General features: G+C 60.7%; 3 protein-coding genes across 18 annotated transcripts in view; 1 reads left to right on the top strand and 2 right to left on the bottom strand.

Annotated features, from left to right (window-relative positions):
* Nucleotides 1–7,979: 7,979 nt before the first annotated feature.
* On the top strand, nt 7,980–9,822 carry LOC139084637 (protein FAM246C). The gene has a single exon (XM_070628160.1). The coding sequence runs from the start codon at nt 8,112–8,114 to the stop codon at nt 8,790–8,792; it is 681 nt and encodes a 226-aa protein (XP_070484261.1). The 5' UTR covers nt 7,980–8,111; the 3' UTR covers nt 8,793–9,822.
* LOC103542826 (carbonic anhydrase 15-like) lies at nt 9,795–13,336 on the bottom strand. Of its 3 annotated transcripts, none has more exons than XM_008509758.2 (8): nt 13,133–13,336; nt 12,843–12,878; nt 12,055–12,225; nt 11,363–11,523; nt 11,169–11,261; nt 10,759–10,825; nt 10,496–10,662; nt 9,795–10,414 (listed from the first exon to the last, which is right to left on the bottom strand). In XM_008509758.2, the coding sequence occupies exons 1-8, from the start codon at nt 13,218–13,220 to the stop codon at nt 10,190–10,192; spliced, it is 1,008 nt and encodes a 335-aa protein (XP_008507980.2). In that variant the 5' UTR covers nt 13,221–13,336; the 3' UTR covers nt 9,795–10,189. The 3 variants fall into 3 exon arrangements, with proteins under 3 accessions (XP_008507980.2, XP_070484260.1, XP_070484259.1); XM_070628159.1 differs by having other exon boundaries at nt 10,096–10,414; nt 12,055–12,096; XM_070628158.1 differs by having other exon boundaries at nt 10,096–10,662.
* A 1,327-nt stretch (nt 13,337–14,663) lies between these two features.
* The window catches only part of DGCR2 (DiGeorge syndrome critical region gene 2), an 89,267-nt gene continuing 85,765 nt past the window's right edge, over nt 14,664–18,165 (bottom strand). For all 14 annotated transcript variants that reach the window (XM_070628150.1, XM_070628145.1, XM_070628142.1 and 11 more), the window contains one exon: nt 14,664–17,631. In XM_070628150.1, the coding sequence (XP_070484251.1) occupies nt 17,375–17,631 (257 nt within the window). In that variant the 3' untranslated portion in view covers nt 14,664–17,374. The remainder of the gene's footprint in view (nt 17,632–18,165) is intronic.

Genomic DNA, 18,165 nt, shown 5'->3' with positions numbered 1-18,165 from the left:
AGCAGTTGCCTTTTGGGGGTACTGCCTGGGAGGGAGCCTTCTGGGTGCTATAAATGTTGCTCATCTTGATCTGGGTGTTAGCTACATGGGTGTTATGGTCTGAATGTTTGTGTCCCCCCCAAACTGATACATTGAAATCCTAATGCCCAATGTGATGGTTTTAGTGGGTGGAGGTTGTGGGAGGTGCTTACGTCATGAGGGTGGAGCCCTCATGCATGAGACTAGTGCCTTATGAAAGAGGCTCCAGAGAGCTCCCTAGCCCCATCCACCACGTGAGGACACAGCCAGAAGGCACCAGCTGGGAACCGAGAAGTGGGCCCTCACCATAAGGTGACCATGCTGGCACCTTCATCTTGTACTCCCCATCCTCCAGGACTGTGAGCAATAAATTTCTGTTGTTTATAAGCCACCCTGTCTGTGGTGTTTTGTTACAGCAGAACGAATGGACTAATACAATGGGTGGGCACGAACATAAAAGTACATATGTACATCTAAGATGTGTGCCCTATACTACATGCAAGTCATATTTCAATAAAAGTAAACGACTTAAGACACTTAAAATTCAATAAGAGAACAAATGAACAATTCAACAGGAAAATGGGTAAAAGTGATGAACAAGTATTTCACAGAGCAGGAACCATAAATTGTAATAAGCACATGAAAAGATGCACAACTTCACCAGTAACGGAGGAAACACAAAATCAGAACACAAAATTTGTATTTAGCAAAATACAAGAATTATATCAGTGCCAAGTGTTAGAACATGGATCAACAGAGATCCTTGTGCACTGCTGGTGAGGGTGGGTATTCATGAACAATTTGGCATTTTCCCAAGTGTTTACTTGGCCCGCACCCAGCAGCTCCACTTCTCGATAAATTCTTTTAAGAAACTCTTGCATATGGACTGAGGAGACAGGTACAAAAATGTCCATAGAAGCAGTTAATTAAAGCAAAAAAGTGAACGATTCAAATGTCCATTGACAGGAGCATGAGTAAATCAACTGGAATATTATACAGCGGCGAAAATGAATGAACTACAACTACACAACAACATGGACAAATCTTAGAAGTCATCTTGGCTGTAAGAGGCAAGTCTGAGAAGACCGCACACAGTGTAAAACCATTTTTATAACACTCAAAGACAAGCAAACCAAACAATATACTGTTTAGAGATACCTACATACATGAAAAAATACACATATGTAAAAAGCAGGGGAAACACACAATTCAGGATAGCAGGTGCCTTTGGAGAGAAGGGGATGAGTCACTGGTACTGGGGACATTCTTGGTTTGGGTAGCTGGCTCACAGGTAGTCCTTATGTTATGATGCTTTTAGCTTAATACATGCTCCGTGCTATTGCATGTGTTATTACATATTACATTAAACACATGAAGAGAATAATTGATCTCCTTCAAACTTTCTCATTTGAGACAGGAAGATGTAGAGGAAAGACCTTGATGTGGGTGTTAGTTACGAGGGTGTACACAAATGCCTGAGAACCTGGTTCCAATCCTGGAAAGAGGTCTACACGTGCATTCCTGCATCTCCCTCTCCCACGCCGAGGCGGAAGGGCTCAGAGGGGGCTCGGTGGGGTGGGTGGGGAGTGACAGGGCTGGTCACATGCACTCTCCCAGACACCACTCCCCGCCCCTCCACTCCCCCCAGCATGCCCCCCCCCCATGGGAGCGGCCCTGCCACCACCCCCCGCTCCACTGCCCCTCCACTGCCTGGTCAGGTGTGCAGTGCCCAGGTCCCCTGGCCGCACACCGAGGGCGAGGGAAGACAGCCAGGCCAGAGACACTTCTGGGTGGACAGGGAACCCCTGGGATGGGGCTGGGTGAGGACCCTGCCCCTCCTCAAGCCATCCAGACAGGGGACACAGAGATGCAGCCAGCACCACCAGCTGGGCCTGCTGTGAGCCCCTCCTGAAATAATAAAGCAACATCCACTGAGCGCCTGCCAAACCCTAAGGCCAGTGCAGACACTCTCACCCGGGGATAGTAAGTACTGATGATGTGGCTACGTGTGCCAGGCACTTTCCTGGACCTTGAGGACACAGAGGGGTCCCTGCCCTGGTGGAAGTCAAATCCAAAGTGGGACAGAGACCAGAGACCCCACAGTCCAGGAGGAATTACAAAGCGTGGCGAGTGCTAGGTAGGAAGACACAGGGGCAGTATGGCGAAGGGCTCTGGGTCAGGGAAGGCCTCTGTGAGACAACAGAAAATCTCTACACTGGTCTCTGCCCCCGGGTCCTGGCACCGGGCACCTGAAACCCGTGTAATTTCCTGGGTGATAGGAGTGTCTTTTCTTCTAGTGAGGTGACTCCGGGTGGGCTCCCGGATGAGGGCTGGTCACTGGAAAGACCAAGCCATGATTCGAAGCTTGGAATTTTCAGCCCCACTCCCCATTCTCTGGAGAAGGAAAAAGGCCTGAAAATGGAGTTAATGATCGATCATGCCTACTGATGAAGCCTCCATAACATCCCAAAATATGGGGTTTGGAGAGCTTCCAGGCTGGTGAACCCATCCACACACGGGGAGGGTGACGCACCCCAAGTGCACGGGGACAGAAGCTCCTGCACTCGCGACCCTCCCAGACCTCGCCCTGTGTATCTCCTCATCTGGCCGTTCGTCCGTGTCCTTTATCACCTCCTTTAATAAACTGGTCAACGTGAGCGTTTCCTGAGCTCTGTGAGCCACTCTAGCAAATTAACCCAACCCAAGGAGGAGGACGTGGGAAGCTCCAATCTACAGGTGACAACCTGGGCTAGTGACTGGCCTCTGAAGGGGCGCGCAGTCTTGGGGGACTGAGCCCTTCAGCTGCGGCGTCTGGCGCTATCTCCAGGCAGATAACGCCAGATTAGAGTCCAATTCTCCGACACCCTGTTGTTGTGCTTGTTGGTGTGGGGAAAAATCTCCACACATTTGGTGACCAGAAGTGTCAGAAGTGAAGTGTTCTCCATGAAAGGAAAGAAAAACACAGGGAAGAACGACATAGTAGGGGAAAACTGGGTTTTTTCCTATATGGAAAGGAAAACACTGAGTTTTACCCTTTAAATCTTCCCAGGAGGGGTATGTGAACTGTGACCTGAAGTGAGGGTGCAGGACACGCAGAGGCCCCACGGTGGGAAGTTGCTGGCATGGTGGGCAAGAGGAGGCGGGTCATGGAGGGGCAGGTCCAAACCTCGGGGTTGTATGGGCACAAAGGACTCCAGGCTCTGCAGGAGTGAGGCAGGAGCCTTTGGAGGATGTCGGGTGGGGGGGGTCCTACTCAGACTTAGACCTAACAGGCTCGCTCTGAGAGGGCAGGGGCGAAACCTGAGGCTTGGCAGGGATGTGGTGGCTCAGTCCAGGGGGATGGCATGGGACAGAGAAGCACCAGAGTCTGGGGTCACCAGAAGGGCGTGCCAGCTGTGTCGGTGCTGCCAAAAGATCGAAGATGAGGACAGAGAAGTGACCTTTGTTCACAGGGAGGTGGTTAGCCCAACCCGTGGGCTCCCCCTCAGAGCCCTTCACCAGAAATGAGGTCCACCCCCAGGGGCCAATGGTGGTGAGGATGGCCTTGACATGGAGACCCCAGCCCAGGTGGCAGGAAAAGGGGAGCCCCTGAGGACCCCTGTGTGGGACGGCACGTCCCTCAGAGGCAGCCCTCCCCACTCTGCCTCACGCAGACCCTCTTTTGCCAGCTCTGTGAGGGAGTGAAACACAGAGTGGTTACATGCCCAAGGTTGTGCAGCCACTGGGGAGAGTCAGGAACCCGGAGTTGTTCCACTGGGAGCCAAGGATGCCCTCAGGGCACGCATAGATGCTGGTGGGTCTTACGCCCCACCTGGGGCCAGGTGGGGGGCTGATGGCCATGGCCTAGACTGGTCAGAGCCACCCTAGGCCAGACATTCTAGGGCTGCTGACACTAGGACAAAGCAAACAGGGTCATTACCAGGTAATGAGCTTATTACTGAGGTCAGACAAGGTCATTACCGGCTAATGAGTTGCCCCCCACACCCACCCCTGGCAGAGCCATCTGCCCCAGGCCAGTTCCCAGGGAACACCTGGGTAGCCAGAGCTGCCAGGAGGCCTGGACACAATTCCAGGGCCAAGGTGTCCAGCCTCCACAGGAAACCCCAGCCCCCATGATGTCCTCAAGCAAGTCACTTTCCCTCTACGGTGCCTTCTTTAAATGAGGGCCACCTGCAGCTCAGGGTCCAGGCGGCGGGGCCTCCCAGAGTAGACAAACCTGACTCCTACATGCCCTCCCAGCCTCCACCACCTCTACTGCCCTCCCCATCTCCTGGCCAGCAAGGACTCGTCCTGGGCTCTGACAGGCAGGTAAACTGAGGCAAGGCAACAAGGGCTGCCAGACATCCATGAGGCAGGATGAACTAGCCCAGAACCGTGCCCTGTGCCATGGCCCAAGCCAGACCTACTGGCTTAGTCTACAGAGACCCCACTGCGTGGCCTACAATTTGGGGACCCAAAAGGCACCATAGCTTTCCCTTCCTAAGGGCACAGGGCTGGGCACCAGTAAGCCGGCTTCGTGTGGCCCCCTCCAAAGGCCAGCCCGTCCAGCTGCCAGAGTGGGCAGCGTGGCTGGAGAGGAGGATGGGCAGGCGCCATACATTCTGGAGTCTGAGCCCAGGGCCTGGGCCCACGAGCAGAACGTAGGGCAGCAGCACCCCCTAGACCCTTGGCCCACATCGCCTCCTCTAGGACCAGCTCCCCCACCCCACCCCACCCCAACGGGGTAGCTGGGTTGCTCAGGGCAGACCACACTCCCTGCTCCCCCCAGGGGCCTCCACCCCTCCAGAGGCAGCTCGGAGAACCTGTGGCTTGTGCAGAGGTCCCGTCCCGCTCACCCCTCAGGCCCTGCCTGGTGTGCCCCTTCCCCACACAGACCCTCCGAGCCGGCCAAGAACATACTGCCCAGCCAGCTCTGGGGACCTCCACCTGCATCTGCAAGTGCCCACTTCCCTGAGAACCAGGTGGGCCTGAATGTGGTGTGCAGACAGCTGTAGAAGCAGCTGAAGCCCACCATGCCCTCAAGCACCCACACCCAACTCCACCTCCTGGGGTCAGGGGAGACCTGGGGATCTGCGTTTGCAGATGCCCCCTGATGACCTTGAAGCTACAGTCACAAGGCTGCTCATCTCCCGCCTCAGAGGCCATCAGAGACCCTCAATGTGCAAATCTGGCCCGGTCCTGCCCTCTGAGCTCTGTCCTGCCCTCAGGATCTGGGAAATAAAACCTCCTCTCCAGGTGGCTGCCACGGTTTAATGGCAACAGAGTGCAAAAGTGACAACAGTTAAGTCACATGGAGTGACTGCCCCCCTGCGCCCAGAGCCCCAGGGTTTTCTCTCCTCCCGGCCCTGCTGAGGCTCGGCACTGTTAATAAGTTAATGAGTGACAAGGTCGCAAATTGCCCACCCTGTCTGCATGGGAGGGCCCACCTGAATGCACAGAGCTGGGCTGGGGACAGCCCTGGGAGCTGGTGGCCTCCCCACCCCCAGCATGCCTGGCCCCTGGCCCTGGGCACACAGGGGAGGGACGGGGCAGGGAAGGAGCTGGGCCCTGCCCTGGGCCCTTGTCAGCAACTCAGTGCAGGGAGCCGCGGGGCAGGCTGGGCTGTGAGGAGCTTCCAGGAGGAACCAGAAAGCAGGCCTGTGTGTGTGTCCCCTGCTGCCCCCAGCTCTGTCCCTTCTTCCTGGCCCATCCCTTCTGAAGGGACGACATTCACCTCTGCTCTGACCAGCCAGGCTCAGCCAGGGCTCCCCAAGCCATCTCTTCACCTTGAGTCCTCAGCTTCTGCCCAGCCCCTCCACCGATGCAGCCTGGGCCAGGGTCACCTCGACCTACTTCTCAACCCTCACTGCATTCGACCTCAGGGGCTCAGGGTCTTGCTGACCATACCTGCCTGTTCGCCCCTCAGCAACACCTCTGCAGCCCTCCTCAGGACCCATCGGGGTTCCCAGGGCCTCCTTCCCGCTCGGCACTTGCTCCCGTGCTATCCATCTTCTCCACGCCCATGGCTGTGGGACCCTTTACCACGAGCCACGACCCCGCATCTGCAGCGGCTGCAGGAACCTGAACTCCTCGCTGCAAAAGCTCTGTTCATCTCACACCCCCTCCACCAGTCTCAACAGTCAGAGACGCCGAAACTCCCAGCCTCTGTCGGCCCACAGCTGCTGCCCCGGCAGCCACCCTCACCCCTCCCGGCTCTCACATCCACACCTGCTGGTCGGCAAACCTGGAGTCTCGCCTGCGCCCTTTCCCACCCTCCCAGCCTCCCTGCTGCCTCCTCCTGGGGAGCATAGGGGCCTCCTTCATTTCACAGGTGAGGCTCAGATGTCCGGCTCCCGCGCCCTGGTTCCAGCAGGCCTGGGGAAGGAATCCAAGGCTCCAAGGCTCTCCTGTCTGCAGTATTTTAATTACTGGAGGAGGGGCGGGGGTGCGGTAACGAGACTCTAGGGACCAGCAGAGCCAGATGCTGGAGCTCCCAGACGGCCCGGTGACTCAGCAGGGATGGGGGATGTGGGGGAGTGCGTGCTGAGGGCTTGACAGTGTGCTAAATTCTCACCTCCTGCACCTTCCAGAGAGACTGGCTGCAAGGAATGAATGAGTGAATGAATGAAGGAACAAATAGAGGGGACCCTGGCCTCTTTACCGTGGCCTGGGGCCAGGGCTGCCCAAGAACAGGGTCGACAGCACCCCCAATCTCGCGCACACACACATACACACATGGAGGCTATGCCCCTGTGGGTCCTGGGGACACAGGTCCCAGTGGCCGCCCTGCTGTCTCCCTTCTCAGCCCAGCCTGGATCCATGCCAGGACCCCCTCCACACAATTTGCTGGGGAGGCCCCAGAGTCTTAACTAGGCCCTCGAATGCAGTGAGAACAACATGTGGGTGGGGGATGCTGGCCTCCAGAGGGGCCCATGGCACACCACCCACAGCCCTGTGATGGGCAGGGGCAGCACTGTGCAGGCAAAGGCCCCAGGGTGCAGTGGTGAGGGGCTCCCACAGAAGGTGAAAAGATGGCAGGGACTGGAAAGTCAGCAGGGATGGTCATGAGGGCCTGGAATGCCAGGCCAAGGAGGTGGAGAGGTTGGCTAGGGTGGGTGGCCCACTCAGGACCCTCAGCTCCAGACTCATTTGCCCATCTGCTCCTTCATCCAACACCCAGCATGCTTAGCACCACTGAGTACCTGGTGACCCAGCCCTGTGCTCAGACCCCACTGTGGATGGAGGTGGACACAGAACAGAGAGCCATTTAACCATGACCGTGAGGGGCGCTGTGGGGAGGGGCCTGAGCTTCCTGGGTGGGGGGCAGTCAAGGATGGCTGCGCTGGAGAAGTGGGACAGTGGGAGGCACCAGGCGATTGAGGGGTCATTCCAGGCGACAAGAACAGCCTAAGCAAAGGCCCAGAGGGGTGAAGAAGGTCATTGGGTTAGAGGAGGTGAAAGAAGACCTGGCTGGGACACAGGCCGTGAGATGGGCCAGGACCTCCGCAGCCTCCTGAGGGCAGGGTCGCCGAGAGGAACCGAGCACCCTGCATAGCCTGAACGGAGGGGCAGAAGCGCGTGCGTGGAGACGCCTGTAACCAGGGCGTCCTGAAGCTGTGTGTGGACGGCAGGGGATGGAGTGGGGAGATGATAGTGGCCTGGACCATGGTATGGACGGAGGGGCCCCAGCCAGCGATGAGGGCTGTCTGCCTTCCCCTGACTGGGATGGCGACAGTAGCTTGCAGCAGAGGATGTAAGCTCGGTTCCCGACTCTGGTTTGGGCGCCTGGGCTTCTGCAGCAGTCGCTCCACGTCCTGTCACCTCTGCCCAGAAGCTAGTCCAAGCCCCTCCTTGAGACCTACGACAGCGCGGTCCCCGCGGGCAAGTCCAGCACACTCAAGCCTGCCGGCGGCGCCCCCCATAATCCCCAAGCGCCCGGGCCCGGCCCTGCAGGGGTTCCCCAGGCCCCAGGGCAGACCCCCTGAGGCCTCGGTCGTTCCCACAGCGGTCCCGGGGGCCCTCTCCACAGCGCGTCGCTCGGGCCCAGCGGTCGCTAGGCTGCAGGCTGGGGCTCCCAGACAGGCCGAGCGCTGGTGGCGGTGGCGGCGGCGCGGATGGCAGCGGAGCCCGGACGCCAGTGGGCCCAGGCGCGCAGCGCATACGGCGCCAGCGAGGCCCTGCGGCGCGCCGCCGGCCGCCGGCGGGACCTCGGGCAGCAGCCCAACGGGCCGGGAGCCGAAGAAGCCCGTGCCCCGGGCCGCCTGGCCCGCCTGCGGGGCCAACTCCGGGCCGAGGCGGCGGCGCGGGCCGACGCGCCCCCGCTGCTGCGGCTGGTGGAGCGCGCGGGGGCGGCGGCGGCGGGGGCCGGGGCGCGGGCGGACGAGCGCAGCCGCGCCTCGGTGTGCTCGGTGTGCGGGGAGCCGCGCGGCGGGGCCACCTACCCGGCGGGCGTCCTGGAGGTGAGCGAGCGGCGGCTGCAGGAGGGCCTGGCGGCCGTGCGCGCCGAGCTGGGCGCGGGGCTCGCGGCGCTGCGCGCGGAGCTGCGGGAGGAGCTGGACGCCCTGCGCGCGCTGCCGCCGCCGCCCGCCCGCCGCGAGCCCCGCGCCGCCCCCCGCGGCCCGGCCCTGCTGCGGGCGCTCGGCACCGTGAACGCCCTGGCCGCGGTCGCGAGGCCCGCCGCGGCCTCCGCCGCCCCGGACGGTCCCGCCGACGGCGGCGCCAACCGGGCCCCGGCCCGGAAGAACCTGAAGAAGACGCCGGTGCCGCCCGGGGCGCCGCAGGGCGGAGGGGACTGAGCCGGCCGCGCCGAGGGGGCCTGGGGCGAGGTGCTCCTGGAGGCGCCGCCCCCGGCCGGAGGAGCAAGGGGACAGATCCGCCCCCGCGTGGAGCGTGGCTCGGAGAGAGGGGTCCTTGGACGCGCCAGCTGGTGCTCCGGTGTTGGGGTGTAGGCGGCAGGACAGAGCGGGCTGGGGCCGCCGGGATCGCGTCCGCGAGGTGCGGGTGGCTCCGCGCAGCCGGCGATCACCACTGGAGACCGAGCCTGGGGGCTGGGTGGGGGGAAGCCCCTTTGGGCCTTAAAGCCAGGGAAGTGTCTAGCCCAGGGGTATGTCAGCCTCAGTGAGGGCACGGGGCGGGGTAAGCCTAAGCGTCTGCGGCCCGGCGGGACGACTCTGCCTCACGGGAGGAGGTTGCGGGTTGTTTTTTCTTTTAAGGGTCTGGCGCGGAGGCAGGGATTTCACGCACTGGGATAGAATGTGATCCCACCCCAAGCAACAGACGCCTGGGACACGTGGGCTGTGGGGACCTCATCAGCTGACACAGCCTCACTCAGGACAGTGTCACCCGGATGGATACACAGCCACATTCCACGGGACAGCAACGGGACAGCAGCCTGCCTCCCGGCAGCTTCGCTCTATCCGCCGGACTCATCCTCCCACTGGACAGGTTGCCTGGACACGGCTGCCTGCAGTCAGCATCTCTTGGACTCTTAGCTTCGCTTTGGACAGTGATAACAAGGACACTTACCCCTTCACTGGGCCTCTCCACAGGCAGTCACCTGGACACTAGTATCTCTCCAGAAAGTGGTACCCTACACTCAGACTCTGCAGCGTGACTTCCCAGTGTCACTTGGGCACCGTTTCGCCTCGTTTCGCCTTTCATTGGCTGTTCCTGTCACCAGGACCCGCTCAGCCGAGCCTGGAAGCAGCAGCTTCTCCGGCCTGGCCTCGCGGAAAAGTCAGCTGGAGGCATCATTGAACCACAGGCAGTGTCCCAGGGCCCGTCAGCCAGTGGTTTTTAAAATAAAACGTGTAATCTTCTGCTTCAGCAGGTGGCGGTTCTAAGGCCTGCTAGCTTTTCTCCTTCTGTCTTACCAGGGGATTTAGACATACCGTGAAGGTTGGGAGATGGGGTGCCTTCTCCCTCTCAGAGGGGTCCGGGGAGGTCTGGGGTTACGCCTGGCGGTCTGGGGTTACGCCTGGCGGTCTGGGACTGGCTGTGGTGGGGTAGGGGAAGTCAGTCAGGGGAGTCCTGGTTGTATATGGACAGGCCCACCGAGGCCTTGGTGGGTTACAGCAGGAATCCCGCTTCCGTGGGGGAGGCAGTGCGCCCCAGACCCCTCCCGCCGCCAGCCACATGAGGCCAAGCTCACTCCGTGTACCGTTTATTGCAGGAGCAGGGTCGCGTCTGGATCCTAGGGGCCCGGCTGGAGGCACAGGCTGAGCGCCAGGCCCAGCAGAGCCCCGCGCACGCGGGCCAGGCGGGGAGCGGGGGCCGGGGCTGCCCCGCGGACGGAGGCGCCAGGAGAGGCCGAGACCCTGCGCCCCCCGAGAGGCTGCTGCGGGCGGAAGTTCTCCGTGAGCGGCGCGGGCTGCGAGCCTGGGGGCCCGGCCTGGGTCACCGACTGGAACTGGGCCACCTGAGGGTGCGGGGCAGAGCCGGTCAAGAACGGCGGCCGGGTGGCGGGCAGCCCCGCCCAGGGAAGGCGCGGCGGCCCCACCTGCGCGCGCCCGATGGGCACCGCGTCCTCGAAGACCGTCCAGAGCACGGCGGGCTCGCAGCCGGGCGTGGTCAGCGACCCCCAGTAGCGATAGTAGCGCGAGAGGCCGGAGGCGCCGGGCAGCAGCGAGGCCAGCGGGAAGGTGGACGCCAGATCCACGGAGACCCCTGGGGGGAGTGGCGGCGGGGTTGGAACTGGACTCCCTGTGCCCAACGCCCCGGCCCCCAGCACCCCTAGCCCAGGTGGGACCCGGCGCTCCTCACCGCGCGCAGACACGTTTTTCAGGCCCGACACAAGGGCCGAGAAGTTGGCGTTGTCAGAGTCCTGCTCCTGGGGAGGGGCTCCAAGTGAGAGGAGCTCTGAGTGGGGGTCTCCAAAGGGGGAACTCTGAGGGCGTCTGAGAGAGTCTGGGGGAGCCTCTAAGTGGGAGGAGGGTAGACTCCCAGAGCGGGGGATCTGGGAGATCTGCTGGGGGGAGGATCCCCCTACCCCGACCCTGCAGATCAACTACGTCCCACTGGCCCCATCCTCCCACAGAACCCTTTAAACCCTACAGACCCCGGAACCCCCGCTACTCCACCACAAACTCCACAGTCCCACCCTGCCCCCGCTGCAGACCCCAGTGGAGCCCCTCCCTCCCTCACAGTGAGGAGTCACAGGGCCCCTCCCTCACCGCCAAGAACACGGCCAGCACTGCCAGCCCATCAGGGTGAGCTCGAGCCTCCCCCATGCTCTGGTACCGCGTGTTCATGTGGACCACGTGCATCTGGGGAGGCACAGACCATGGGAGGTACCCAGCCGCCCCCACCATGCACCCCCTGGCCTCCATAGGCCACTCCCGCCACCCTACCCCATGCCTGAGCCCACCTCCATGGGGCGGCGCTGCCCGTCCAGGCTGTGCTCTGAGCCTGCTCGCCCAGGGCCCCCCCAGTGGAAGTGTAGCTGCAGTGCACGGTAGGCAGGTAGTGGCAGCCCAGCACCCTGCATCTCCAGGCGGCTCTGCGGGCCAGTGTCCACGTGGAGCAGCACTGAGGGCGAGGAAGCACATGACACCCTTCCCTTCCCCCCACCTACCCGCCTTTGTGCCATTAGGGCACAGGGTTCAAGCAAAGGTCCCCCCGGGACAGTCTGCTCCCTGGCTGGGCCTCCATAGAACTAGGACACAGTCCAGGCCCTCTGCTGGTCAGTGGGGAGGGGCTCCACAGACTGCAGTGGAAACCCCCACCCTGCATGGCAGGGAGAGGGTGGCCCTCCTGGGGCAGGAGTCCTGACCCAAGGCAGCTAAGTGTGATTGTAGGGGCTTGTGACTACTCCCGGGCACCCTGGTGCTGTGGGGAGTTCTGACTTGTAGGTATGTCCTGACTCCTGGTCCTCAGGGGCAATGGCCGATTCCTATTGGTAGGGAGCTTCCTGACCCATGTAAGGGAGGTCTTTGACCCCTGTTTAGTGTCTCCTCTCTTTTGGAGGGGTCCTGATCCCCGTGTGTGTAAGGGAGTTCCCGCTCAATGCAAGGGGTTCCTGCCCCTGTCTTTGGGAGGTCCTGAGCCCAGGGTGCTGACCTGTATGGCCATCATTCTCCAGAGTCCATGGGCCCGGAGGTGCTGAGTCGTAGCCATGAAAGATGAAAGGTCTGAGGGTGAGGTCCCGCCGGACCAGGTGAAGGTCAATGTTGATGGGAGACTGGGCTGGACCCCCACAGGCAGGGGCTATCTCCTTCCAGTGGGTGGGGCCTGAGGGAACAAGGCCTGGGGTCTGTAGGTGGGTGGTCAGGGAGGCAACTTGGGGGTGCACAGAGGAAGGTGGCCTCTCCCTCCCTCCCACACATACCCAGAGACTAGCCAGCTTCTCCCTCCACCCCCACGGACAGGTCACAAGTGGCACGTCCCCCCACCCTGGCCAAGCCACCGGTTTGCAACACTCTCACCCAGGCAGGCACCACCTGACCTAGGCCACACTTGACAGTCACCTATAGGTGACTGCCCCACAGGAACGAGGATGGAAGGGTCTCCTGGCACACGGCCACACATTCACAGTGGGGACTTCCACCACCTGCACACACATGGGCTGACCACACTGACAGGCTTACAGGCCCCGCCTGATAGGAGCAGCTTTGCACACACAGCAGGACTGGAGATCACAGCAGCCATGGACCCGGACACACATGCAGAGGGACAGTCACATGCACACTGCCTTGTGCTACTGTGGCCCAGGACTATCAAGAGAAACCTGCAGAGACCACAGAAGAGCCTCGTGCAGACCACCTTTTGACCACATTTGCACCAGACTGTCTAGTGGCCACAGGACACAGACCAATTGCACACAGCCTCACATGACACTCTGTCCTCACCACACTTTGGGTCCTGGGAGTCATAGCACCAGGCTCCTGTGGAGAGAGGGAAGGGATTGAGCTGAGGAGCCATTTGGGCCCTCTCCCAGCTCCATCCCATTCAGGGTTCAAGAATAGGAGGGGACAGCTTAGGCCAGGGGAAGCCAGTGCAGACCCTGCTCTCCTGTTGCCCCAACTCCAGTAACTCCTTCCTAAAAGAACCCCCCACCCCCACCCCAGTAGCAGGGCCTCAGGCGGAGAAGGGTGGGGAGGTGCGGTAGACTCAAGATGGGCAGAGTCCCGGTGCTCACCCTCGGAGTCCGCATCCACAACCAGCAGTAATGCGAGGAAGGAGAGCTTGAGGGCAAGGAAGGTGAGTGCAGAGCCCCGAGACAACATGCTGCAGCAGCTGCAACTCCAGAGGACTGGAAAGTGCTGGAGGACGGCAGGACGAGGCAGCTGTATATTTATTAGTGGGGTGGGCTAGGGGCGTGGCTAAGTCCTGTTGGCTCACAGGTCAGCCACTGCAGAGGACATATGGGGGGGGGGGGGAGCACCCAGACAGGGCCAGCACAGGGAAGAGAGAGCTCCGAGCTCACCAGGCACATGCTGTGACCCCAGGGCCGCAGCTGCATGCCAGCAACAATCGTTGGCATTTACGGCTGCTAAACGTTCTACACGGGTCCCCCTAATTAATCCTGGGGGGTGGGGTCTATTATGCTCACTTAAAGATGAAGAAATGGAGGATGGGAACCAGGAGTGACATGCAAAGGCCACCAGCAAGGACGGAAGTTCAAGGGGGAGACCACCTTGGATCTCAGTGCCCTTGACTTGTGGGGCCGGGTTTAAGGAGGGCATGGGAGGGCACCTCTCCTCTCCTCTGGGACCCCCCCCCCCAAAAACTACAGCCTTGCTTTTACTGGGGCTCTCCTGCAGACCTGGGATGAGATGGAGCCCTGCTCCAGGCCTGCCCTTCTTTGGGGGACCACCTCACCAGTGGGTCTCCAGGAAGCTGCATCCCACCCCCATTGCCCTGCCTGGCTCAGGCTGGGACTCCGCTTCCGCAGCAGCTCCGGAGGCCCTGAGGGCTCTGGCGTCCAGCAGACCCCATGCTGTGGCCCGAGCCTCAGTTTGCTCTCCTGGAAAGTGGGGATCTGTTATCTCCACCTCTTGGTGTGGCCAGGAGAAAACACGCCGCCGTCCAGAAAGAGCTCAGCAGCCGGGTGCTGGTGTGCCGGCGACCGTAAGCACAACTGGGCCTGCGGGTTGAGGGTGCCAGAGGTAGGGAGAACACCTCTGCACCTGGCGCCTTTTCCCAATCCCGAGGCCTGGGCTCCTCCCACTTGGGGGAAGGGAGGCGGCCCCTCCCTGGCAGCAGGGGACGGGACGCTGTCGGCGGTGCTGATGGCGACCAGGGGGCTCAGGACCACCCTCAGCCATGCAGATGTGTTCAGGAATGAGGGGCTGCCTCCTCAAAATTCCTATCCTGGCTGAGAAACTCCCTGGTTCCTTTTCTAACCCCGACCCCTCACCCATCTGACTGCTGCACTCCCCCAGCTGGGCTGACAGCCAGGATGGTGGGTTAGGAAGGCAAGCACGAGGATCTGCCCAAGGTTGAGTCCCCTGGGTGCCCTCTTGTGCCCAAATCACAAATTGGGAAATTATTGGAAGGACCACTGCTGGAGAACTGAAAGGACAGGGGGGTCTCAGAGCCCTGTGCCTGCCCTTGGCTTCCACAGATGACCCACCTCCTCCATCCACCCATCTCTGCACCTGTGCCTCGGTGGCAACTTGGCGGGAGCCTCCCACCCCAGCTTGGGTCACACCAAGGACTGACCACGCTTCCTCCAGAACATAAATTTATTTGGCATTTGGATGAAATGGTTCTCACAGCATCTTAAGAAAAGGATTAGTGCCAACCCAACCAAAAATAAACCCAAACTAAAAACCCTTAGTGAAAGGAAAACATAAAGAATAGGCATTGAGACAATGTACAGTATTGACTCCCACCTCCACCAGGCAGGTCAGGTCCTGAGGGAGGGGTGCCCTCCCAAGAGCCTGTCCTGTCCCTCCAGGGGCCCAGTGTGCATGGGGCAGGGGTGCCCTTCTCCCACAGAAGCACAAGAGTCTCAGCCAGGGCTGGCCTCAGGATTCTTCACCAGGCCATGGAGCACAACCAGATCTTACAAAGGGCAGCGACTGGACAGAGCAGACCCCAGCTCTCCTCCTGCTCCCCACACAACCGCCCTCCAGCAGAGCTGAACTCCCGGGGCACCAACTCCTGGAGATGCAGCAGGCAGCAGGCAGGTCTGGAGCAGCACTGCACACAGGCCTTCTGCTCAGCCTAAGGACGCCAGTAGGCTGAGCAACGTTGGACAGAACCCTGGCCAGTCCAGAACAGGCCCACCCTCTACAGCCCTCATGGTCTGCTTCAGGCCACCCCTTCCTCCTGCATGCCTGACTGGCCCCAGCAGTCCTTCAGTCCCCAAAAGAAGTTCCCCAGTCCCACACATCTCATGCCAGCTGCCCTGTCCTGTACACATAGTGTTGAGGCCTGGGCCAGACACGGGGGGGCTGGGAGGGACCCTGAGCTGTTGGGGCCAGGCCCCAGTGGAGCTCCATTAGGGTAATCAGTCCAAAGCAGGCACGCTCAGGACTCTCACTTGGCACCCACAAGGCCTGTGCCCAGTACACACTCGAGGCATGACACACTTCCTGCTTTGTCTTCAGCAGCCAGCGTGGGCACATGTGCCCAGGACGCCATTCTCAATGAAGGACCAGCCCTTTAGCAAGGGGCGTGAGGCCTGCCTCCAGCACTCGACTCCTGCAGGCCAAGCCCAAGGACAGGCAGTTCAATGACAAAACTCACACCTCTGGCCAGCTCTAGGGACAAAAGTCAGGTCTGTGGGGCAACTCAAGAATCTCATTCCATACTGGAAGAACAAAGCAGGTTTCCAAGCAGAGAGTGCGAGAACATGCCTAGAACTGGGCAGTGCCACCGAGGTGTGTCACCACAGCACCACAGAAGCACCCACTTCAAGTCAATGCTCCCCTCGCTGCACGTTGGTCTGCAAGGGGGCTCAGGAACAGGGCTCCAGGTTCTGAGATAAGGGGCAGAGACGAAGATCTGGTCACGCCTCAGTGCCACCCAAGAGGCCATGGCCAGCCTGGGAAAGTGGGGCCCCATGTTCGAATTCCTGTTTACCGCCACCACTTGGACACACACAGACACACATAGACATAGACACACACACACACACAAAGGAAGAGATCCAAACATTCAACATAGAAAAGATATGGATGTGCTAAAAATCGCACAGAACCCGCTTAATCTCCAAACCTCAGAAATGGTAAAAGCCCCGTGTCAGGAGACAAGACCACTGCCCAGGAACAGGCATCAGGGTCCCTCGGTCAAAAGGCCCCTGGGCAGAGCACCCAGCACCCCGCGCTGCTGAGGACGGGAAGGTGGCATGCGGTCACAGGGCACTTGGTTCCAGTGGTGGCGGTGGTGTGCAAGAAGTGGACTTTCAGGAGATGGACACGGCCCAGAACCTACTTTCAGCCACCCCTCCCCCTAAGGAAACAACCTTTTATGGCACAAATAAGGTGGAATGGTGGCAGGCCAGCCCCAGGGGCAAACTCAACAGGAGGGGCTCCAGGGCTCCAGAGGGTAGCAGACAGGAGCCAGCTTTGCTCCCAAGCCCCAGCAGAGGATCCAGGGCCAGGACACTCATGCATGGCCAAGGGCCTTGGTCCAGCTCCAGAGCCACCTCCTGGGGGAGCCATGCACAGTAATGCTGGGGAGAAAACTGAAGGGGCCGGGCCAGGGCCTCCTGGCACAGAACTGGGCTTTGCAGAGCCACCTGGAAAGACAGAGTGGAGAGTTCAAACTCCTTCAGGCTCCCTTTCCCAGGGCCTCGGGCAACAGAGACCCAGGCCAGGCCCCAGCCTGGGGCAGGGTCACCCTCAATGTTCACAGCTGGACTCGTGGAAAGCCACCCCCAGAGCAGCCACTGGAGCAACCTCCAAGGCCATCTGCCCTGCAGCAGACCAGTCCACCGCCCAGACGATACTGACAGTCCACAAATACCCTGGCGCCCAGAAGTGCCCTCCAGAGCAGTGGCCAGAGAGGTGCACTGTGGCCGTCCTGGGTGGGCAGCAGGCTCCTCTGGATGGCATGCTGCAGCAAGCCAGCCCACCAAAGCTGGGAAGGCTGGGTGTGGCTAGGCCCCCGCCCAGGCCCACACCACCTTCTTTGTTCCCTACTTCTCAAACATATAGTTTGAACAAACTTTGTCATTCTTCTGCCGCTTAAAAAGGACAGTGACCCAAAGCTATGCATGTCTTTGAAGCCCTGAAGGAGACTGGGTGCAGGTGCTCGCTCCCTCAGGAGGTGGCGTGGTCTCCATGTGCACCCGCATGCTGTGAGTGAGTGTGTGCTGCAGTTGGGTCCAGGCTCACTCAGAGGCCCCTCAAGTCTCCACGGGGATCGGTGTTTTCTTCACAGCAAATGGATGCTCCCCGCCCGTCGGGGCTGAGGGCCGGGCCGTCCTCTACACCACGGTATTGAGGGAACTGCGGCTGTGGTGGCCACCCCCTGGCAGTGCCTCTGTGGCCGAGGTGCTCCCACTCTGCGTGGGGTCAGGGGGCACAAGTAGGGCGCTGCTGCTGTCGGCTGAGTCTTCCAGGTCTGCCAGAGGGGCCCCTGTGGCGGGCAGAGGCTGTTCCAGGCACCGTGATGAGGCACCTTCACCGCCACCATCCCCTGGGGTTGGTGGGCCAGCCTCTGCTGGCTCAAAGGCATCGTCGTCTGCAGGAGGAGACAGAGGGTGTCAGAAGGGCAGTGGGCCTGGAATAGGGAAAAAGGGTTGGCTGGACAGAACCAGGGGACAGTTCTCTTGCCTGAATGTTCCCCCTCCTGCTGTAGGGGGTGGGGGAGATACCCACCCTGACCAGGCCATGCTGGGCTTGCCCCTTACCATCCCACTGTGGGGGGCTGCCATGGTACATGGTACAGGGGGGCAGCAGTGAGCAAACCACAGTGTGTATTGAGGGAAACATGCTTTGATAGAGTCACCAGAACAAAGGGAGGGAAGGGGAGAAACCCTCTCAGATTCAGTGGGGGTCAAAGCAGGACTCAAGGGGCATTAGGGAGTTACTGGGCTGGGGGCGGACAGGTCAACAGAGTGTGCGCAGCCTCCAGGCCAGGAGCTGAGGCTGGAATACGGGGATGAGAGGGTGGGACAGAGGGCCAGAGTAGGCAGCCCCGCAAAAACAGGGGGCCTGCAGAAAGCTCTGGTTTGAGGGAGGCCTGTGGCAGCCCACTCCCTTCAGGCTGCCTGCT

This window comes from Equus przewalskii, chromosome 7, assembly GCF_037783145.1.
Source record: "Equus przewalskii isolate Varuska chromosome 7, EquPr2, whole genome shotgun sequence".
Taxonomy (NCBI): domain Eukaryota; kingdom Metazoa; phylum Chordata; class Mammalia; order Perissodactyla; family Equidae; genus Equus; species Equus przewalskii.
This window is presented reverse-complemented; position numbering and strand designations above follow the sequence as displayed.

What these genes read in the sequence shown, in the direction of transcription:
- LOC103542826 (XM_070628158.1), bottom strand. Translation starts at nt 13,220, where the DNA reads ATGTTGTCTCGGGGCTCTGCACTCACCTTCCTTGCCCTCAAGCTCTCC. An exon ending in TGCTGGCCGTGTTCTTGGCG is followed by an intron (nt 10,826 to 11,168) that starts GTGAGGGAGGGG and finishes GCCCCTCCCCAG; the next exon opens with GAGCAGGACTCTGACAACGC. An exon ending in GAAAAACGTGTCTGCGCGCG is followed by an intron (nt 10,663 to 10,758) that starts GTGAGGAGCGCC and finishes CACTCCCCCCAG; the next exon opens with GGGTCTCCGTGGATCTGGCG.
- LOC139084637 (XM_070628160.1), top strand. Translation starts at nt 8,112, where the DNA reads ATGGCAGCGGAGCCCGGACGCCAGTGGGCCCAGGCGCGCAGCGCATAC.